Source organism: Microchirus variegatus, assembly GCF_963457635.1.
Source record: "Microchirus variegatus genome assembly, chromosome: 16".
Taxonomy (NCBI): domain Eukaryota; kingdom Metazoa; phylum Chordata; class Actinopteri; order Pleuronectiformes; family Soleidae; genus Microchirus; species Microchirus variegatus.
In genome coordinates, this window is record NC_139817.1 from 1760459 (window position 1) to 1781882 (window position 21424).

Consider the following 21424-nt stretch of genomic DNA (forward strand, 5'->3'; position numbering starts at 1 on the left):
AGAAGAAGAATGGACGAGCGAAATCTTCATTCTAAAGTAAGTTTTTAAAATTAATTAATATTACGTACAAACAGTCATTTATAAGTTGTTTAGTTTTAAACGATTTTTTTGTTTAAATGGAGCGAAGAAAGAAGAAAATATTGACGTTTTAAAAAAGGTCTTTGTGGCTCAGTGCTGCTGTTTCTGTTCCCTGGCCTGTCCAGCAGAGGGCAGTATTGTATTAGTTTTTACACCCCTTTTTAAGTCTGGCTTGTTTTCATGTTTAACGGTTATTTTAATCACTATTTAACCCACAAATGTGATAAAATACAAACATTAATTTAATTTAAATATACATTAACCACACACACACACACCTGGAGTTTCTTGTCTGATTTTATTTGTTATGAAGCTGTTAGAGAAATATTGATGTTGTTGTTTTTTAATGTTCAATCAGCTTTTATGATTATTATTATTTAACTCATAAATATGATTTATGAGTGAATTCATTCATTCATTAATAATTAATTCTAATGTACATTGACCACACACACAAACTGAGATTCTTGTCTGATTTTATGTTATGAGGCTGAAAGTTGCATTAAATTAGATTTTTTTTTAACATTAAATTAGCTTTTATTATTTAACCCATAAATGTAATGTAATTAATTAATTAATTAATTAATTAATTAATTAAACAAATAAATACAAAATAATTAATTCTAATACATTAATCACACACACACTAAGTTTCTTGTCTGATTTTATTTGTTATGAAGTCGTGAATTCACCAGAGGAAAAAAAAAAAAATCAAACGGGACAGAGACAAAATAACCGAGGAATTTAAAAGATAAACCCCGCCCCCTTTTCTCCAAACTTTAGACTATGGACTTTTTTTTTTTTTAAAGTGACTGTCTTTGTAAAAAAAAAAAAATATTTTCTATTTTATTTTACTTTTTAATTCTCTCCTTCGTAACTCTGAAAGCCACGCCCACCAGCGGAAACACTCCTACAAAATAAAAGCATACATTCAAACGAGAGAAAGAACAGAACATATAAAAATATACACAAACTACACAAATGATTTCTCTCTTCGCTTTAAAACTCGCCGTTTTTTTTTCTTTTTAAACATTTGCTAAGCGGTTAAAGTGGTTAATTAACATCAAATGTTAAGTAAAAATGGCTTTTTTTTCTTTCCTTTCTTTCTTCAGTGTGTAACAAAAGGTTTTAGCAGAGTTTAACGTAAAGAAAAATTCTGTTGTTTTTGTCTTACGTGAGGAATTTAAACTGAATGATGCGTCTTCAAAAACAAAGACGGTAAATTAGTCACATGATGATAATAATAATAATAATAATAATAATTCTCTTTTTCTCCTGATCTGGATACTGGCGCGGTTTTTGTTTCCGTAAAAGAAAAACAGCAGAAACTTTTCCTTTTTTTTTAACAATAAAATGAAAGAAAGAGAATAGTTGCAAACATTTTTTTTTTTTTTTAAAGCAGCATTTCTTCGTGGCTTTGTTTTCCTCGCCGTCGCCGTCGTCGTCGTCGTCCCTCGGAAAGAGAAAGAAAAAAAACCCGACAGAAAGAGAAGAAACGACCCCTGTGCAGAGACGCGACCCGCCGCGCGCCGCCGTGTTTTTAATCTCTAATAACCCGGCTGGTTGTGCAGCTCCTGGTATTTGGGCGGACTCGGCGCGTTGTGCAGCTCCTGGTACTTGGGCGGCGCCGTGGTGAAGATGGCCGGCACCGTCATGACCAGCGTGGCGCCGCTGGGTCGACGCATCTGGTGGATCATGATGGACGACAGGATCATTCCGAGGAGCTGCAGGAAACGGGAGGGAAAGCGCAAACAAACGCAAACGCGGTGAGTTCAGGTACACGTTTCATTTCTGCGTTTTCTGCGATTCTTTAAAAAACGACGTTCGCGTTTGTGAAACTCACCGCCAGGACGGCCAGAGAGAGGATGATGCCGATGCCGATGTCGAGGAACAGCAGGACGTAGTGCATCAGGATGGGGAAGCACGGCTGAAAGAGGAGGACGGAGAGGACGGCGTCACGTTTAAGGTCTTTAGCATTATTCATATATGTACATATATATATATATAAATATACACACAGTACTTTAATTCAAAGTGACAGATTTACTGACCTTGGAGTAGATGTACTTCTTCTCCCTCTCGAACATGTCCTGAAACTAGATTAAAAAAAAAAAAACGTATTAGAAACCAAAAATGTGCGTTTAAAGCTGCGTTAGAAAGTCACGTTAAAAAAACGGAGCGCGTCGGAAGAGCTGCGTTCAAATGGAGACGTTAAAGACCTGCCCTTAAAGTGACGACGTTGGAAAATTGTTTAAGAAACAGCGCGGTTAGAAAGTTGCGTTAAAATAGAGCCGTAAAAATGTGCGTTAAAAAAGAGCTTTTACAAACTTGCGTTCATATAGAGATGTTAAATGGTTGCGTTAAAACGGCGCTGTTTGAAAGTCACGTTAAAACAGTGATGTAAAAAGTTGCGTTAAAATAGAGCTTTTAGAAAGCTGTGTTAAAATAGGGCTGTTAAAATCCGCGTTAAAACGGAGCCGTTAGAAAGTTGCGTTAAAATAGAGCCGTAAAAAGGTGCGTTAAAAAAGAGCTTTTACAAACTTGCGTTAAAATAGAGCTTTTAGAAACTTGCGTTAAAATAGACCTGCTCGAACGTTGCGTTAACATAGAGATGTTAAAAAGTTGCGTTAAAACGGCGCTGTTAGAAAAGGCACGTTTAAATAGTGATGTAAAAAGTTAGGTTAAAATAGAGCTTTTAGAAAGTTGCGTTAAAATAGAGCAGTAAAAATTTGCGCTAACATAGAGCTGTTAGAAAGTTGCGTTAAAATGGAAAGTTGCGTTAAAATAGAGTTGTAAAAACTTGCGTTAAAATAGAGCTGCCCGAAAGTTGCGTTAACATAGAGATGTTAAATAGTTGCGTAAAAAGTTGCGTTAAAACGGCGCTGTTAGAAACTTGCGTTAAAATGGAGCTGTTAGAAAGTCACGTTAAAATAGAGATGTTAAAAGTTGCGTTAAAATAGAGTTGTAAAAAGTTGCGCTAACATAGAGCTGTTAGAAACTTGCGTTAAAATGGAAAGTTGCGTTAAAATGGAGCTTTTACAAAGTTGCGTTAAAATGGAGCTTTTACAAAGTTGCGTTCAAATACAGGTGTAAAAAGTTGCGTTAAAATGGAACTTTTACAAAGTTGCGTTAAAATGGAGCTTTTACAAAGTTGCGTTCAAATACAGGTGTAAAAAGTTGCGTTAAAATGGAACTTTTACAAAGTTGCGTTAAAATGGAGCTTTTACAAAGTTGCGTTCAAATACAGGTGTAAAAAGTTGCGTTAAAATGGAACTTTTACAAAGTTGCGTTAAAATGGAGCTTTTACAAAGTTGCGTTAAGATACAGGTGTAAAAAGTTGCGTTAACATAGAGATGTAGAAATTTGTGTTAAAATAGAGCTTTTACAAAGTTTTGTTAAAATAGAGCTGTAAAGATTTGTGTTAAAATTAAGGGGATACAATTTGACAAAAACGATGCGTTTCACTTTTTACTGTTGTTTTTTCTTAGTTAGTATTATGGGATGCTCACTCTGTAGGAGATGGCCTGACACTCTCCCTCCTCCTGCTCCTCTTGATCGCACCAACACGACTCTGGGATCTCGTTCTCCCAGTCTTTGTAGCTGAACAGACCGCAGCAGTGCATCTGTACACAACGACAACAACAACAACAACAACTGTAAACAACAACAACTTAACACTTTTTAACTGTGAGAAACAGCGGAAAAAACAAAACTCTGTGTGCGTCTTCTTTTCAATAGTTGTGGTTTGAGTGAAACTTTCACATTGTGATTCAAAACAGGAAATAAAACGGGTGGAGTGTGAACGTAGGAAATAAACACCAGAGACGACCGTCGATGACAGGAAACGTTGAAGACTGAAGGGGAAACTGAGAGTGAAAAAGGTCAACACACACACACACACACTTGTACTTGCTGCATACTGAGGACCGGGTAAAAGTCTCTGACAAAGTGAGGACCAGCATTTCCACTTTACAAATCAACACAATTACAAATATCTACTTCATAAAAGACATCTATATATATAAAAAAAAAAAAACTACTGGGTGCAGTACCATGAAATGTCTGCAGGTGGAGCCCCAGAGCAAAAAAGTGTGTGAAACACCAGGGCTGGAAAACGGGTTTTTGCACCAAATCGAGGACCATGTTTACAACCTTAGGAAGTGATTTCAATTCAAATAAAACAAAGTGAGGACCGGCCAAAAATGTCCCCACTTTGTAAAAATGACCTCACTTTGTTAGTTAAAAAACCCTCACTGGTCCTCAGTATGCCACAAGTACAAGAACACACACACATTCTTGTACTTGCTACATACTGAGGACCGGGTAAAAGTGTCTGACAAAGTGAGGACCAGCATTTCCACACGATTACAAATATCTACTTCATAAATGACATCTATAAAAAAAAAAAAACTACTGGGTGCAGTACCATTAAATGTCTACAGGTGGAGCCCCAGAGCAAAAAAAGTGTGTGAAACACCAGGGCTTTTGTACTAAATTGAGGAGCTCTGTTAAAAACATATATGTTATAGCATGTTTACAACCTAAGGAAGTGATCTCAATGGAAACAAAGTGAGGACCGGCCAAAATGTCCCCACTTTGTAAAAATGTCCTGACTTTGTTGGTTAAAAAACCATCACTGGTCCTCAGTATGCCGCAAGTACAAGAACACACACACACTTGCTGCATACTGAGGACCAGGTAAAAGTGCTGTCAAAGTGAGGACCTATATCTATATCTGTATCTATAAAAAACTGCTGGGTGCAGTACCATGAAATGTCTGCAGGTGGAGCCCCAGAGCAAAAAAAGTGTGTGAAACACCAGGGCTGGAAAACGGGTTTTTGTACTAAATTGAGGATCTCTGTTAAGAACATATAGTATAGCATGTTTTTACGACCTAAGGAAGTGATTTTAATGGAAACAAAGTGAGGACCGGCCAAAATGTCCCCACTTTGTTGGTTAAAAAACCATCACTGGTCCTCAGTATGCCGCAAGTACACGTACACACACACCCCTCCTGACAGCAAACCGCCTCTCCTTTGGCCTCGTTTGCATGTCGTCATAGCAACATGCTAACCAGACGCGAGCACCCGAGCCGCGGAAAAAAACGAGTCGGGTGACAATTGTGGTTACGTGACCCACACACACACACACACACACACACACACACACACACACACACACACACAGAGTAGATCATGTGTTCGTTTATCTGTGGACATAAAAAGCGTCGGTCCTTACGTGACTCTGCATAGTGTTGGCCATGTCCCTCACGTCGTCCGCGGACTTGTCCAGAGGAACCATTGCGCGGAACTTTTCCTCCAGGAGGCGCTCCAGCTACACACACACACGCACACACACACGGTGGTTTATTTAAAACGACGTAAAAAACAGGAAACATCGTCGTTTTATTTTGAAAATAATCTCATATTATAGGAACCTGAGGTCGCGCGGCGGCCGCTGGGACTCCGGCTCTCAGCATCAGCAGGCTGCCGATCACCATACACACCAGGAACTACACACACACACACACACACACACACAAGAAAAACTCCACGGTTACACAATGTCGCACAAAATTACACAATAAAATGTGTGTCCCAACTACGGGGAAACCAATCCATGATGTGATTCATCTGTGAAACTAACATTTTACACCATTTCAAGATTAAACTAAAGCTTTTATTGTCCATTTCTGAAATATCAGCTGATATATTGCGATATTTAGCATTGCGATATGTGATATCGATAATTTCGTATTGTGACTTCAGTGTCGCGATATATCGCACCGTGATAATATATCGTGACTAAAATATTGGGATAATATTGTGTCGTGACTTAAATATTGTGATAATATCGTATCAATAATTCAATATCGTGATATCATATTGTGACTTAAAAATCGTGATATCGCATCCTGATATCGCATTGCGACTTCAATATCATGATAATATCGTATCAATAACTAAACATTGTAATATCGTATTGTGACTTAAATATTGTGATAATATCGTATCAATAACTTAATATCGTGATATCGCATTGTGACTTAAATATTGTGATAATATCGTATCAATAACAAAACATTGTGATATCGTATTGTGACTTAAATATCGTGATAATATCGCATCAATAATTAAATATTGTGATATCGTATTGTGACTTAAATATCATGATAATATCGCTTCTATAATTAAATATCATGATATCGCATTGTGACTTAGATATCGTGATAATATCGTATCAATAATTAAATATTGTGATATCGCATTGTGACTTAAATATCATGATAATATCGCTTCTATAATTAAATATCATGATATCGCAATGTGACTTAAATATCATGATAATATCGTATCCATAATTAAATATTGTGATATCGCAATGTGACTTAAATATCATGATAATATCGTATCCATAATTAAATATTGTGATATCGTATTGTGACTTAAATATCATGATAGTATTGTATCAATAATTAAATATTGCGACTTAAACATCATGATAATATCGTATCAATAATTCTATATCGTGATATCGCATTGTGACTTAAATATCATGATATCGTATCAATAACTAAATATCGTGATTTACAATATTATTGTGAAAAAAAAATCCCTTAAACTTAGATAAGATGACTTTTGTTTACTCACCACGATCAGAGCTGCTTTACTCTCCCTGTGAGCTCCGTACGCTCCCACGGCAGCGATCACCAGGGTCACGATGCCCACCACGTAGAGGACGATGAGGCCGGTGATGCGACCTTCCATCTGGAGGAGGAGGAAGAAGACGACGATAAGATAAACGTACGTGTTTTCAAACGCTTTAAAACGTCTTTTCTAAAAATATTTTCCTCTTTGAAACAAGTTTAAGTGTGTGTTTTTCGTACCTCGTCCCCTCCATGAAGGCCGGTGAGGACCTGAGACAGAATGGTGAGCAGGATGATGACTCCGCCCACCACCTGAAAACAAACCGCAGTCATTGGTTAAAATCAAAACTACAGCAAAAACAATGGCCCAAAAAAATGTGACAGTTTCTCAGTTATTTTTATATAAACATTAATTATTCACACGTAGAAATCACTTAAGTAAGAATTTAGCCTTAAATACTCCAAAATAAAAAGACAATACTGTGATAATATCGTATCGTGACCTAAATATCGGGATAATAATGTGACTTAAATGTGGTGATCATATCATATTGTGATAATAACTTAATTTAAATATTATGATATCGTATCATGACTTAAATATTGTGATAACATTGTGACTTAAATATCGTGATAATATCGTGACTTAAATATCGGGATAATATTGTGACTAAAATATCGGGATAATATTGTGACATATATTGTGATTATAACTTATATAATAATAATAATTTAAATATTATGATATCGTATCATGACTTAAATATCGTGATAATATCGTGACTTAAATATTGTGATGATATCGTATTGTGATTTGTGCAGCGCATAAAAATATTAACTTGTGTTACAGAAGAAGTGAAAATATTCACATTTAGTAAATGAAAACTTGAATTTGTCAAATTTTAGCAAATTTAATGACTGAAAATGTCGTTTTTTGTTTTGTTTTTAAACCACAAGGTTTCACAGAACTTGTCATCACCTGTTTTTACTTTCGTTATTATTATTTTTGAAGGCTAATCGTACGCATTTTGGATTTTTTTTTGGCACCTGCAGAACTAAAATGGAGTTTAAACAAAGAAAGAAAGAAAAAAAGCCTGGTCATTATCAGCCATGAAACCTGATGACATCAGAACAAACACGATCACTGGGGACTTTTATTCTGAAAAGCCACGACTTCAGTGGAAAAGTACAAAACAAAAAGCAGCTGCTTTTTTTTTTTTTTTACTGAATTGTGTTTTTTTTTTGTTTTCCGACAAAAGCAAAACCACAAGAGGAAAAACAAATCTTAATCTGAAGATTAAGACAACAATAATCTGTCACTTTCTCCTTTTAAAAAATTTTTTTTTTCAACATTTATCACAAATAATCAGTCATTTAAAACCTGTTCTTTAAATGGCAAAGCTAGTAATGACGTTTTAATTTGTAAATTCATCATTTTCACGAGTATTTATTGAGTTTATAACACTTTATTAATCATATCTTCACTTAAAACTAATCCTTTACAAAAAAAAGTATTCCCAATTGTGAATTGTTGTTGTTTTTTACAGCAGTGGTAATATTTACGTTGTAATAACCAGTTTAAAATCGATTTAAACTTACGTACTTCACGTATGACGCACTTTTTTTTTTGAACACCTGTACTTTTACACGCTAACCATAGAAAAACAATACTTTCACTTATTTTCATCACTAAAACTACAACAACACGTTATTACACGTCAACTACAATACTTGTGTTAAGTTTAATAACTTTTTTAACACGATTATGGTTAAACATTCACCCAAAAAAAACAAAAAACTGTCGTTTTCGTTGTTTTATGGCTGAGTCATTTAAACAAAAACACGCAAACGGCTGTCGTGAATATGAAAAAGTACGTTTCTTTGCTGTCACTACGCACTTTTGTTTCCCAAACATCCCTGAGGTGGGGTCACCGCGGCCGCCATTTTGACTTCATTTTAAACGCTTTTATTTCCACTCACCGCGAAGAAGATGTTGAAGATGGTGAAGACGCGTTTGAGGCAGGTGTTGACCTGAGCCATGTTTGCGGTAAACAAACAAACAAACAAATAAACAAAAGTTAAGTAAGTTTCTCGGTGGCTTTGTTGGTTAGCGGTTTGTGGTCCGGGCGGACAGTGCGACGACTGCTGCGGCGAAAGTGAGCTGAGGGAAGGGAGGTGAGGGCGGGTGGTTTTACTCGGCGGAGGAGCCCGGAGGGGGGGCGGCGTTCACGCAACTGATGAAACGCAGACGGGTCGGCGGTGGAAGGAGGAGGTGCGCTTGTCATTTCGGGGAAGGTGCAGCCTTTCGCTCTCGCAAGCCACGCCCACCCCTCCCCTCAAAAAAACCCCACCACCACTGTTGATGTTTAGCAGATGAAGCCACGCCCCCCTGCCACCCCTCCCCACCCCCGGTTCTCGACCCAAATTTGGTAGGCGGCACTTCCGCGTGTGCGTCCTGCTGCTTTGAGCTTGTTCCGGGAACGAGACTGGGAAAATTCCACGGTTGCCCTGGTGTGGGAGGGGCGGGGATATGTCCCGACACGAGCCCGTGCACACGGGAAGAGTCGATTGAGGTGAAAGGTTCTTTTTTGAAGGAGAATACACTTACTTTTCCGCTCAAAAACAGTCTAAAAAATTATTATTTAAGTTAATTAAAGTGTGTTAAAGCAGCTTAAACACTCATTTGTAAGCAATAACTGCCTCAGACTTCAAAACAATGCACATTTTTAAGCACCTTTTAAAGGAGAACATCCTTCGCCTCACCCTTCCATTCCAAGAGTGTTCTAATCTAAACTATGTGGCCTTCAGTTGACGTCAAAACTCAAAACAACACGTTTTCGTCTGTCCTTTATGGGCTACTGTAAAAAACACAGTGGTCCAAAATGATACACACACAAAAGATAACTATTGTTTATCTTATAATAACACTCTTTCTGGTGTGTTGTTGTCTCTCTATGGTCCTTTGTGTGTTGCTTTGTTTGACTTTAATGTTGTTGACAGGGATCTTGTGTGTTTTATTTTGAAGTGTGGTTGGATACTCAGCTCTGACGTCATCCAAATTAGCTAGTCTTAGTCGGACGAAGACAATAACTTGGTTTCCTTAATGTCAAGTAAACACATTAGTCTGACTAAAATCCAGCTAGTCTTAGTCAGACTAAGACAATGATTTTGTTTCCTTACTGTCACGTGAACACGTTAGTCTGACTAACATCGAGCTAGCCTTAGTCGGACTAAGACAATAACTTGGTTTCCTTAATGTCACGTAAACACATTAGTCCGACTAACATCGAGCAGTCGGACTAGGGCAATCATTTTGTTTCCTTAATGTCATGTTAACATGTTAGTCTGACTAACATTGAGCTAGTCTCAGTCAGACTAAGACAATAGCCTGGTTTCTTTAATGTCGTGTAAACACGTTAGTCTGACTAACATCGAGCTAGTCTTAGTCGGACTAAGGCAATGATTCCGTTTCATTGATGTCATGTAAACACAATAGTCTGACTAACATCAAGCTAGTCTTAGTCGGACTTAGACAATAATTTACTTTCCTCAATGTCATGTAAACACGCTAGTCTGACTAAAAGTGAGCTAGTCTTAGTCAGACTAAGACAATAACTTGGTTTACTTAATATCATGTAAACACGCTAGTCTGACTAAAAGTGAGCTAGTCTTAGTCAGACTAAGACAATCATTTAGTTTCCTTGATGTCATATAAACACGCTAGTCTGACTAAAAGTGAGCTAGTCTTAGTCAGACTAAGACAATCATTTTGTTTCCTTGATGTCATGTAAACACGTTAGTCTGACTAACATCGAGCTAGTCTTAGTCAGACTAAGACAATCATTTCGTTTCATTGATGTCATGTAAACACGCTAGTCTGACTAACATCGAGCTAGTCTTAGTCGGACTAAGGCAATAATTCGGTTTCATGGATGTCATGTAAACACTTGACATGCTAATGGTGCATTCCAAATGTAGTCGGAAATCGGAGCTTCCAACATCGAAAGTCGGAGTGGCCTCACTTGACCCTGACGTAGGATTCCAAGATGGCTGCCACTTGCGTAAATAATACAATCACTCTACTTCTTTTATTTTTTAATCGCACTTCTCTCTTTTTTTCTCACAGGAAATCATTTTGTGTTAAATACAGAAGTGAAATTGTGATTCACGACCATAGATTGGTGTGTGTGTGTGTGTGTGTGCGCTAATGTCATTCTTATACTCAGCTTACTCATGTAGAGGAAGACCTTGCTTTCTGGGTTTTTTTGGGCCAGTTTTACGGCACTTTTGTACGATCTATTTCGTAACCAAAGACCAGAATCGTCACGAGACAGCTTCTATTATCAGTCGCTAACAATTCATGCTCGTCCACACCCGATCTCCGTCACCCTCAGAGTAAACTGATAGCAGCAGCAGCAGCAGCAGTGATCGTTTTGTTCTCGGCTCTTTATTCACGTGGAGCAGGAACCAGTCGAGCGAGTCTTCAGCGAGCGCTCATTGTCAATCCCAGTGTTGAAGAGATAGCTCGCTGTCTTTGAGCTGGTGTTATGTGACGCACTGACGCCAGCGTGTGCACTCGCAGAGTCTGGAATCAGCAGCAAGAGACGAAAACACGGCTGCTCAAGTCAAGTTTAAGACAAAGAATTTAATCAGTTTTCTTATATTTAAGTTGGCTTTCACACGTTAGTCGGACTAAAGTCAAGCTAGACTTAGTCTGACTAAGAGAATAATTTGGTTTTCTTAATGTCATGTAAACACATTAGTCTGACTAAAAGCGAGCTAGTCTTAGTCGGACTAAGACAATAATTTGGACTTACCAGTAATATGTTTTTCAATTTTTTAATGTCATGTAAGCACATTAGTCCGACTATAATCGTGCTAGTCTTAGTCAGACTAAGGTACTTGGATAATGTACCTGGATACTAAGATTAAGTCGGATTGAGACAATAATTTGGTTTTCTTAATGTCATGTAAACACATTAATCTGACTAAACTCAAGCTAGTCTTAGTCGGACTAAGAGAATAATTTTGTTTTCTTAATGTCCTATAAACACATTAATCTGACTAAACTCAAGCTAGTCTTAGTCGGACTAAGAGAATAATTTTGTTTTCTTAATGTCATGTAAACACATTAGTCCGACTTAAATCAAGCTAGTCATAGTCGGACTAATGTACCTGGATATTAAGATTTAGTCGGACAAAGACAATAATTTGGACGAAGACAATAATTATTGTTTTTGTCATGTAAATACATTAGTCCGACTACAATCGAGCTAGTCTTTGTCGGACTAAGAGAATAATTTGGTTTAGTAGATTAAGTCGGACTGAGACATTAACTTGGCTTTCTTGATGTTACGTAAACACATTAGTCTGACTAAAATCATGCTAGTCTTAGTCGGACTAAGGTACTTGGATAATGTACCTGGATACTAAGATTTAGTCGGACTCGGACAATAATTTGGTTTTCTTGATGTTACGTAAACACATTAGTCTCACTAAAATCATGCTCGTCTTAGTCGGACTAAGGTACTTGGATAATGGACCTGGATACTAAGATTAAGTCGGACTCTGACAATAATTTGGTTTTCTTGATGTTACGTAAACACATTAGTCTGACTAAAATCATGCTAGTCTTAGTCGGACTAAGGTACTTGGATAATGTACCTGGATACTAAGATTTAGTCGGACTCGGACAATAATTTGGTTTTCTTGATGTTACGTAAACACATTAGTCTGACTAAAATCATGCTAGTCTTAGTCAGACTAAGGTACTTGGATAATGTACCTGGATACTAAGATTAAGTCGGACTCGGACAATAATTTGGTTTTCTTGATGTTATGTAAACACATTAGTCTCACTAAAATCATGCTCGTCTTAGTCGGACTAAGGTACTTGGATAATGTACCTGGATACTAAGATTAAGTCGGACTGAGACAATAATTTGGTTTTCTTAATGTCATGTAAACACATTAGTCTGACTAAAATCGAGCTAGTCTTAGTCAGACTAAGACAATAACCATGTAATCACCTTTAACTTGTTGTTTAAACAGCGATGAACTGTCAACACTTTATGGGTCAGATTGGTCAGTTAATTATATTAGGCTGCAGAGCAGAGGACTCAGTGGATGAATGGGCGGCTTGTTCCAGAAAAAGAGGAACTTGGTAACGTTGGTTTCCCTCTGATGTGCTTTCGATTCTGGGAAGTTTTATATACAGGGATGTTGTCCTGTGTGTTGTAACCGTGCCAGGATTTTAAATAAACAGCTGCAGCTGGTGACGCAGTTACACCAGATCTGCTGCTGCTGCTGCAATACCTCGCTTTCCTGTCAGAAATGTGCTATGACTTCATTTGACATGGGTGTGATATTCTGTGGGATTATCAACAGATGATATCGACCAAGAATCCATCACATCTCTGATGAGGGATGTGATCGATAGCACTATCTGGTGCGATACTGCCCTCGTGTACTCGCACCTGTAAAAGTACTCCGATACTACGGCGCCGGATACCGCTTTACGTATCCTCACGTGGCGATAAGGCGATGTCGCAATGTCGGCTACAAAACATAGCGACAAACCGTGGTCAGGCTACGACGTCACGCTACGACTTCGCGATACGACAAATATCCTCCATAGCTATTGCTCGATGTTGTTTCTTGTCGGTGCACCGCTACGACATCAGGCTACGAAGTCAGGCTACGATGTCACGCTACGACAAATGTCCTCTATGTGTCTTGCTCGATGTTGTTGTTTCCTGTTGGTACACCGCTATGACGTCAGGCTACGACATCACGCTACGACACCAGGCTACGAAGTCACGCTACGATGTCACACTACGACAAATGTCCTCCATAGCTGTGTCTTACTTGATGTTGTTGTTTGTTGTCGGTGCACCGATATGACGGCAGGCTACGATGTCATGCTACGATGTCACGCTAGGACAAATGTCCTCTATGTGTCTTGCTCGATGTTGTTGTTTCCTGCCGGTACACCGCTATGACATCAGGCTACGACGCCAGGCTATGGCGCCAGGCTATGACGCCAGGCTACGAAGTCAGGCTACTATGTCACTACGACGTCACGCTACGACGTCACGCTACGACGTCACGCTACGTTGTCACGCTACGACGTCACGCTACGACAAATATCCTCCATAGCTATTGCTCGATGTTGTTTCTTGTCGGTGCACCGCTACGACATCAGGCTACGAAGTCAGGCTACGATGTCACGCTACGACAAATGTCCTCTATGTGTCTTGCTCGATGTTGTTGTTTCCTGTTGGTACACCGCTATGACGTCAGGCTACGACATCACGCTACGACACCAGGCTACGAAGTCACGCTACGATGTCACACTACGACAAATGTCCTCCATAGCTGTGTCTTACTTGATGTTGTTGTTTGTTGTCGGTGCACCGATATGACGGCAGGCTACGATGTCATGCTACGATGTCACGCTAGGACAAATGTCCTCTATGTGTCTTGCTCGATGTTGTTGTTTCCTGCCGGTACACCGCTATGACATCAGGCTACGACGCCAGGCTATGGCGCCAGGCTATGACGCCAGGCTACGAAGTCAGGCTACTATGTCACGCTACTATGTCACTACGACGTCACGCTACGACGTCACGCTACGATGTCACGATACGACGTCACGCTAAGACGGCACGCTACGACGGCACGCTACAATATCACGCTACGATGTCAAGCTACGATGTCACGATACGACAAATGTCCTGCATAGCTGTGTTTTGCTCAATGTTGTTGTTTCTTGTCAGTTCACCGCTACGACATCAGGCTTCAAAGTCAGGCTATGAAGTCAGGCTACGAAGTCAGGCTACGAAGTCAGGCTACGACGTCATGCTACGAAGTTGTGCTACGATGTCACGATACAATGTCACGATACGACAAATGTCCTGCATAGCTGTGTTTTGCTCGATGTTGTTGTTTGTTGTCGGTGCACCGCTACGACGTCAGGCTATGATGTCAGGCTATGACGCCAGGCTACGAAGTCACGCTACGATGTCACGCTACTGCGTCACATCACGCTACGACTTCACGCTACGACAAATATCCTCCATTGCTGTGTCTTTCGCGATGTTGTTGTTTGTTGTCGGTGCACCACTACGATGTCACGCTATGACATCACTCTACGATGTCGTGCTACGATGTTGCGCTACGACTTCAGGCTACCACAAAGGTCCTCCCTAGCTGCGTTTTGCTCGATGTTGTCGGTACACCGGTACGACGTCGTGTGTATGACGTCACGTAAAAGTTGCTAGAAACATAAAACAACAAAGTACAGATACGTGTGTCACAGTTTTATCTCTCGTCGTGTCTTTTTTTGGAGGAACTGAGCTTCAGTGTTTGACTGTTTGTGCAGAGGTGAAAACAGACACTGGGATGGTGACGAACAAAGAGGAAGTACAGTGTGCGTGCATGTGTGTGTGTGTGTGTGTGTGTGTGTTCTTGTACTTGTGGCATACTGAGGACCAGTGAGGGTTTTTAACCAACAAAGTGAGGTCATTTCTACGGGGTGAGGACATTTTGGCCGGTCCTCACTTTGTTTTCATTGAAATCATTTCCTTAGGTTGCTATAACATGCTATACTCAATTTGTCAAAAAAAATAATACATTTTTTGTCAAATTTTTGACCAAAAAATGTTGGTCAAATTTTTGACCAAAAAATGTTGGTCAAATTTTTGACCAAAAAATGTTGGTCGAATTTTGGACCAAAAAATTTTGGTAAAATTTTGGACAACATAGTATAGTGTGAATTTTTTCAAAATTTTGGACGAAAAATTTTGGGTCAAATTTATTTATCAAATTTTGGACGACATAGTATTTTATGACGTTTTTGTCAAATTTGGGACCAAAAATTTTGGGTCAAATTTATTTTTCAAATTTTGGACGACATAGTATAGTATGACGTTTTTGTCAAATTTTGGACCAAAAATTACAAAAAAAAATTAATAATAATCGAAAGTTTTCTACCCTTTTTGCTCTGTGGCTCCACCTGCAGACATTTTATGGTACTGCAACCAGTAGTTCTTTATAGATGTCATTCATGAAGTAGATATTTGTAATTGTGTTGATTTATAAAGTGGAAATGCTGGTCCTCACTTTGTCAACAACCCAGTCCTCAGTATGCAGCAATTACAAGAATGTGTGTGTGTGTGTGTGTGTGTGTGTGTGTGAGATCAGTGAATCTGATGCTCAGTGACTCGCCGCAGAGGAATGTGGTCGATGAGGCTCGGTGGGTTACAGGAAGTGACCCGGTTCTCATGAAATACGCTCAAATCCTCAGACTTTGTTTTCTTCTTCTTCTCCTCAAGGTCCAGGAAACGACGTCATCTGACCCTCTTCACTTTTTGACATTCAGATGAAGTACTTTTACTACTGTGTTTTGTGTATAAGTACTTTGACACTTGACTGCAGTACTTTGACGTTAAAGACGCTAAACATCAAGTTCTAAAAGAGGTTAATCGTGAAGAACACGACATTTATTACACGATCGTGTCTTTAACGTACTTTAAGTACTGCAGTAAAGAGTTGAAGTACTCCAAGTAAGAATCTCCTCCTCTGTTCAGATACTGCCCCCTGGTGTCTGCAGCCTTTATTACACCAACACAACAGGAACACACTGACTCTGGTTCAGTTCTTCTTCTTGTTTTCATCGTTTATGACTTAATTATGTTGTTGAGTGCTGAAAATAAACTTAAAGTTCCTTAAATTCAGATAAAAGTTCCTTAAATTCAGCAAAAAGTTCCCTAAATTCAGCTAAAAGTTCCTTAAATTCCGCTAAAAGTTCCTTAAATTCAGCAAAAAGTTCCCTAAATTCAGCTAAAAGTTCCTTAAATTCAGCTAAAAGTTATTTAAATTCAGCTCAAAGTTCCTTAAATTCAGATAAAAGTTCCTTAAATTCAGTTCAAAGTCCCTTCAATTCAGCTAAAGGTTATTTAAATTCAGCTCAAAGTTCCTTAAATTCAGTTCAAAGTTCCTTAAATTCAGCTAAAAGTTCCTTAAATTCAGTTCAAAGTTCCCTAAATTCAGCTAAAAGTTCCTTAAATTCAGCTAAAAGATCCTTAAATTCAGCTAAAAGTTCCTTAAATTCAGTTCAAAGTTCCCTAAATTCAGCTAAAAGTTCCTTAAATTCAGCTAAAAGATCCTTAAATTCAGCTAAAAGTTCCTTAACATAGTTCAAAGTTCCTTCATCGCGAAAGGTTCCTGCCTTAAAATCAGTATAAAAAATATATATATATATATATGTTTATCACTAAGAAGACCCTCCATATACGAGATCCTTAAAATATCACTAATGCTAATTTTAAGTGTTTTATTTATGACCTATCGTTGAAAAGAGTCTTTCAAAGTCAAATGTCCTTAAATCACATTAAAATATCCTTAAATACTCAGTGACAAGATAGTTGATTAGAATTATTAAAACACCTTAAAATGACCTTATAAAACAATTTAAGACCTATTTTTAAAAAACCTCCATAAAAACACCATAAAGAGGCACTCACTCAGATTAGGGCACTGTGTCCATCTCACCAGCAGAGGGCGCTCATACCATGTACAAATGTCATCACTGTCATCACGCTCCCACACCAAACCCCATAGAGAAAAACCAGTGATTTTAGCTCACAGGGACACAGGAGCTGCTGGTCTACTGCTGCCTCTTGTGGTCACTTTGTGTCACTGAGGTTAATCTTAACGAAGGATTTTTAAAAGCCGAATTGACAAAATAAGACATTTGAAGTTAGTGATGGAGGCAGCGGTGAATTAAACAACTCCTGTGAACTCATGTGTCTCTGTGACGTTAAAATCACCGGTTTTCTCTATGGGCTTTGGTGTGGGAGAGTGAGTGGTTTACAAACTTCCTGATTTTCAGTGTGTAGATTGACATTCAATATTTAAGTGTATAAACTGACATAGTTAAAGTTAGTTACATAGTTAAAAAAAAAAAAAAAAAATTTAATAGAATAATAATTATTTTTTTGTTCGCTAAATTCAATAAAACGAGCATGAAAAGTCTTCATTTAATTTAAAAATGGAATCCTCTTCCTTGTCTCTTCTTGACCACGCCCCTTGCCCCGCCCCTTCCTCTCCTCGTCTTCATCACCTTCATCATCTTCATCATCATCTTCATCATCGTCAGCCTCCACCTGACCTCCGGTCCTCACATGGTAAAACTCTCCGCTTCTCCCCGGGGCTGCAGCTGCTGCGCGGCGGCTGCTCCTCCGTCACTCAGGCCGCTGTAGGAGCCGCTCAGGGCGGGGAGGACGGAGCGTGTGAGCCGCTGGCGGACACAGAGGACACGGAGGACACGGAGGACACCGAGGACACGGAGACAGACGGAGGACAATCGAGAGGAAGATGATGATGAAGGACGGTGTCACCATGTTTGTGCTCGCGCTGATGTGGACGCAGCTGCTGATGTCAGGTAAAAAAAAAACACCTTTGTTTCCTGTAAATGATGATGATGATGATGATGATGATGAAGGCTGTCTGTCTGCAAATCTACGCAGAAAACAGTGCATGACGGGAGTTAGCGGTGGTAGCACAACAGTACCCACGGTAATATCGCGCGATGAAACCGTGACTAAGGGAAACAACACAAAAAAATCGTGAATTTTCCGCTTGAAAATGCTATTTATTTTGGTCTGGTGACGTAAAAGTTGCGGTCACACCGCGAAATGTTGTCATGCTAATTTTTTGTGTGACTGACTTTGCGTTGACTGTACGCTAACATGCCGCGCTGCGTAAACGTATCACGTTAGCATACCACGAAAACGTACCGCGTTAGCGTACCACGAAAACCTACTGCGTTGCGTGAACATTGCATAAACGTACCACTTCGGTTAAATGTACTGAGTTGCGCAAACATACCGCGCTAACGTACCACGTAAACGTACCAGGTTTCGTTAATGAACCGTGCTGCGTAAGGTACCGCGCTAACCTACCACACCAACTTACTGCGCTGACGTACCACGTAAACGTACCACGCTGCGTGAATGTACCGTGCTGCGTAAAGTACCGCGCCAACATATCCACGCTAACGTACCGCGGTAATGTACCACGTTGCGTGAATGAACCGTGCTGCGTAAAGTACCGCGCTAACCTACCACACCAACTTACTGCGCTACGCTAACGTACCACGTAAATGTACCACGCTGCGTGAATGTACCTTGCTGTGTAAAGTACCGTGCTAACATATCCACGCTAACGTACCGCGGTAATGTACCACGTTGCGTGAATATACCGTGCTGCGTAAAGTACCACGCTAACGTACCGCTACCGCATATACGTACTTCTGCCGCTTAAAACGTACCGCTACCACGTTAACGTACCGATACCGCGTACGCATACCGCTACCGCGTGAACGTACCAAACAAATCTCGCACCTGGCCACCAGGGAGCGCCCTAGAGAACTTCCATTCATTTAGGGCTTTTTAAAAAAAAATAAGCTAGCCTATTTCTATTTCCGTTAAATTGTTAGCCAACCTTGCAGATGTTGTCTCGCTACATACGTACATATACATATATATAGATATATATATAGATATTTTTTTGATATAGATATATTTAAGATGAGAAACACTGTATTGAGTGTAAGTAGCGCCCTCTTCAGGACAGTTGTGTATAATCACATAATTGTGGTTGTATTTTAATTAGTTTGTTGTCAAGCAGCTACTTCCTCCTCCTCGTCGTCTTTAACAGGCCGATGGCTCCCGTCCAATCACAGCTGGGCTTGGTGCGGCGTTGCCCATAGCAACCGGGATGCTGTCGCTAGGGAGAAGAGAAGCTGTGTCAGCTGTGTCTGTCTCACAGGAGAACGGACGCTGCAGTTTCCCGTCTGTCAGTGAATGCATCACAGTCAGACTCTGGTGATTACATAAAGAGTGAATGAATGATTTATGCTGCGTTCAGGTTCATCCTCAGTGACGATGTGAGGAGTTTCCTCTGCTCTTCATGTCTCTCTGAAGTCTGATACAGTCAAATATCACGATATTGTTTGTGGTGATATTTTATCGCAATCAAGTATAATTTTTTTTTAGCATATATTATATGTGCTCACTCTCACTAGACCTGTTGTACGAGTACATCGCAGTATTGTGGTAATATCGTATCGTGACTTAAATATCGGAATAATATTGTATTTTGACATTGTGATATCTATCTTATCGTGACTTAAATATCATGATGATATCGTATAGTGACTTAAATATCGTGGCAATATCATATCGTCACTTAAATATCGTATTGTGACTTAAATATCTTGGTAATATGGTAGTGTGACATTGTGGTAATATCGCATTGTGGCTTTAATATCGTGGCAATATTATATTGTGACTTAAATATCGTGATAATATTGTATCGTGACTTAAATATCGTGGTAATATTGTATCATTACATCATGATAATATCGTATCGTGACATAAATATCGTGATAATATCATATTGTGCGTTAAATATCATGATATCGTATTGTGAGTTAAATATCGTGATAATATCGTATTGTGCGTTAAAATTTATAATATCGTATTGTGAGTTAAATATCGTGATAATATCGTATTGTGAGGTAAATATCGTGATAATATCGTATCGTGAGTTAAATATCATGGTAATATCGTATTGTCACTTAAATATTGTGGTGATATCGTAATGTGACTTAAATATCGTGGTAATATTGTATCATTACATCATGATAATATCGTATCATGACATAAATATCGTGATAATATCCTATTGTGAGTTAAATATAATGATAATATCGTATTGTGAGTTAAATATCGTGATAATATCGTATTGTGAGTTAAATATCGTGAAAATATTGTATTGTGAGTTAAATATCATGGTAATATCGTATTGTCACTTAAATATCGTGGTAATATCGTATTGTCACTTAAATATCGTGGTAATATCGTATTGTGACTTAGATATCGTGGTAATATCGTATCATGACATCGTGATGATATCGTATTGTGAGTTAAATATAATAATATCATATTGTGAGTTAAATATCGTGATAATATCGTATTGTGAGTTAAATATCGTGAAAATATCGTATTGTGAGTTAAATATCATGGTAATATCGTATTGTCACTTAAATATCGTGGTAATATCGTATTGTCACTTAAATATCGTCATAATATCGTATTGTGACTTAAATATCATGATAATATCGTGATAATATATCGTGGCTTAAATATCGTGAGAATATCATATCGTGACATTGTGATAATATCGAATCCTGACATAATTATCGTGATAATATCGTATTGCGACTTAAACATCGTGAAAATTCTGTTTCACGACGTCCTGATAATATCATATCGTGACTCGAATATCGAGATAGCATCGCGTCGTGACACAATTATCGCGATGATAACGAAAAAAACCCAATACAATAGGCTTAGCTCCGCCCACAGCGCCCTCTGCTGGCCCTGTGTGGTTTGTGTTTGAACGCGTTGATCGGTGATTAATTGCCACGTCTTCTTCCCTCCTCAGAATCGTCCTCTGGCGACCGCGAGCTGCGTCTCTTCCCTTCACGCCGCTCAGGTGACCTCTCACCTCAGGAGGAGGACGTGGACCAATCCCACCTTCATCATCATCATCACCATCATCATCATCATCATCACCATCGCCGCCACCACCACCACGACACGCCTCCTCTCAGGTTCGGCGACGCCATTC

General features: G+C 39.0%; 3 protein-coding genes across 3 annotated transcripts in view; 2 read left to right on the forward strand and 1 right to left on the reverse strand.

Moving 5' to 3' along the window:
- LOC310938170 (histone H3.2) overlaps positions 1-21424 on the forward strand; it is a gene marked incomplete at its 3' end in the record, with an annotated part of 195261 nt that overhangs the window by 11736 nt on the left and 162101 nt on the right. The window lies entirely within an intron of this gene.
- LOC310938158 (tetraspanin-8-like) lies at positions 1454-8923 on the reverse strand. Its single transcript, XM_083902609.1, has 9 exons — positions 8705-8923; positions 6965-7036; positions 6729-6845; positions 5516-5590; positions 5317-5412; positions 3588-3701; positions 2130-2174; positions 1922-2005; positions 1454-1802 (listed from the first exon to the last, which is right to left on the reverse strand). The coding sequence occupies exons 1-9, from the start codon at positions 8762-8764 to the stop codon at positions 1626-1628; spliced, it is 840 nt and encodes a 279-aa protein (XP_083758735.1). The 5' UTR covers positions 8765-8923; the 3' UTR covers positions 1454-1625.
- The window catches only part of ptprr (protein tyrosine phosphatase receptor type R), a gene marked incomplete at both ends in the record, with an annotated part of 29468 nt that continues 26147 nt past the window's right edge, over positions 18104-21424 (forward strand). The window contains 2 exons of the mRNA XM_083902839.1: positions 18104-18170; positions 21239-21315. Of these exons, the coding sequence (XP_083758965.1) occupies positions 18104-18170; positions 21239-21315 (144 nt within the window). The remainder of the gene's footprint in view (positions 18171-21238; positions 21316-21424) is intronic.

What these genes read in the sequence shown, in the direction of transcription:
- LOC310938158 (XM_083902609.1), bottom strand. Translation starts at nt 8,764, where the DNA reads ATGGCTCAGGTCAACACCTGCCTCAAACGCGTCTTCACCATCTTCAAC. An exon ending in GTCAGGCCATCTCCTACAGA is followed by an intron (nt 2,175 to 3,587) that starts GTGAGCATCCCA and finishes TTTTTAATCTAG; the next exon opens with TTTCAGGACATGTTCGAGAG. An exon ending in TCTCTCTGGCCGTCCTGGCG is followed by an intron (nt 1,803 to 1,921) that starts GTGAGTTTCACA and finishes CGTTTCCTGCAG; the next exon opens with CTCCTCGGAATGATCCTGTC.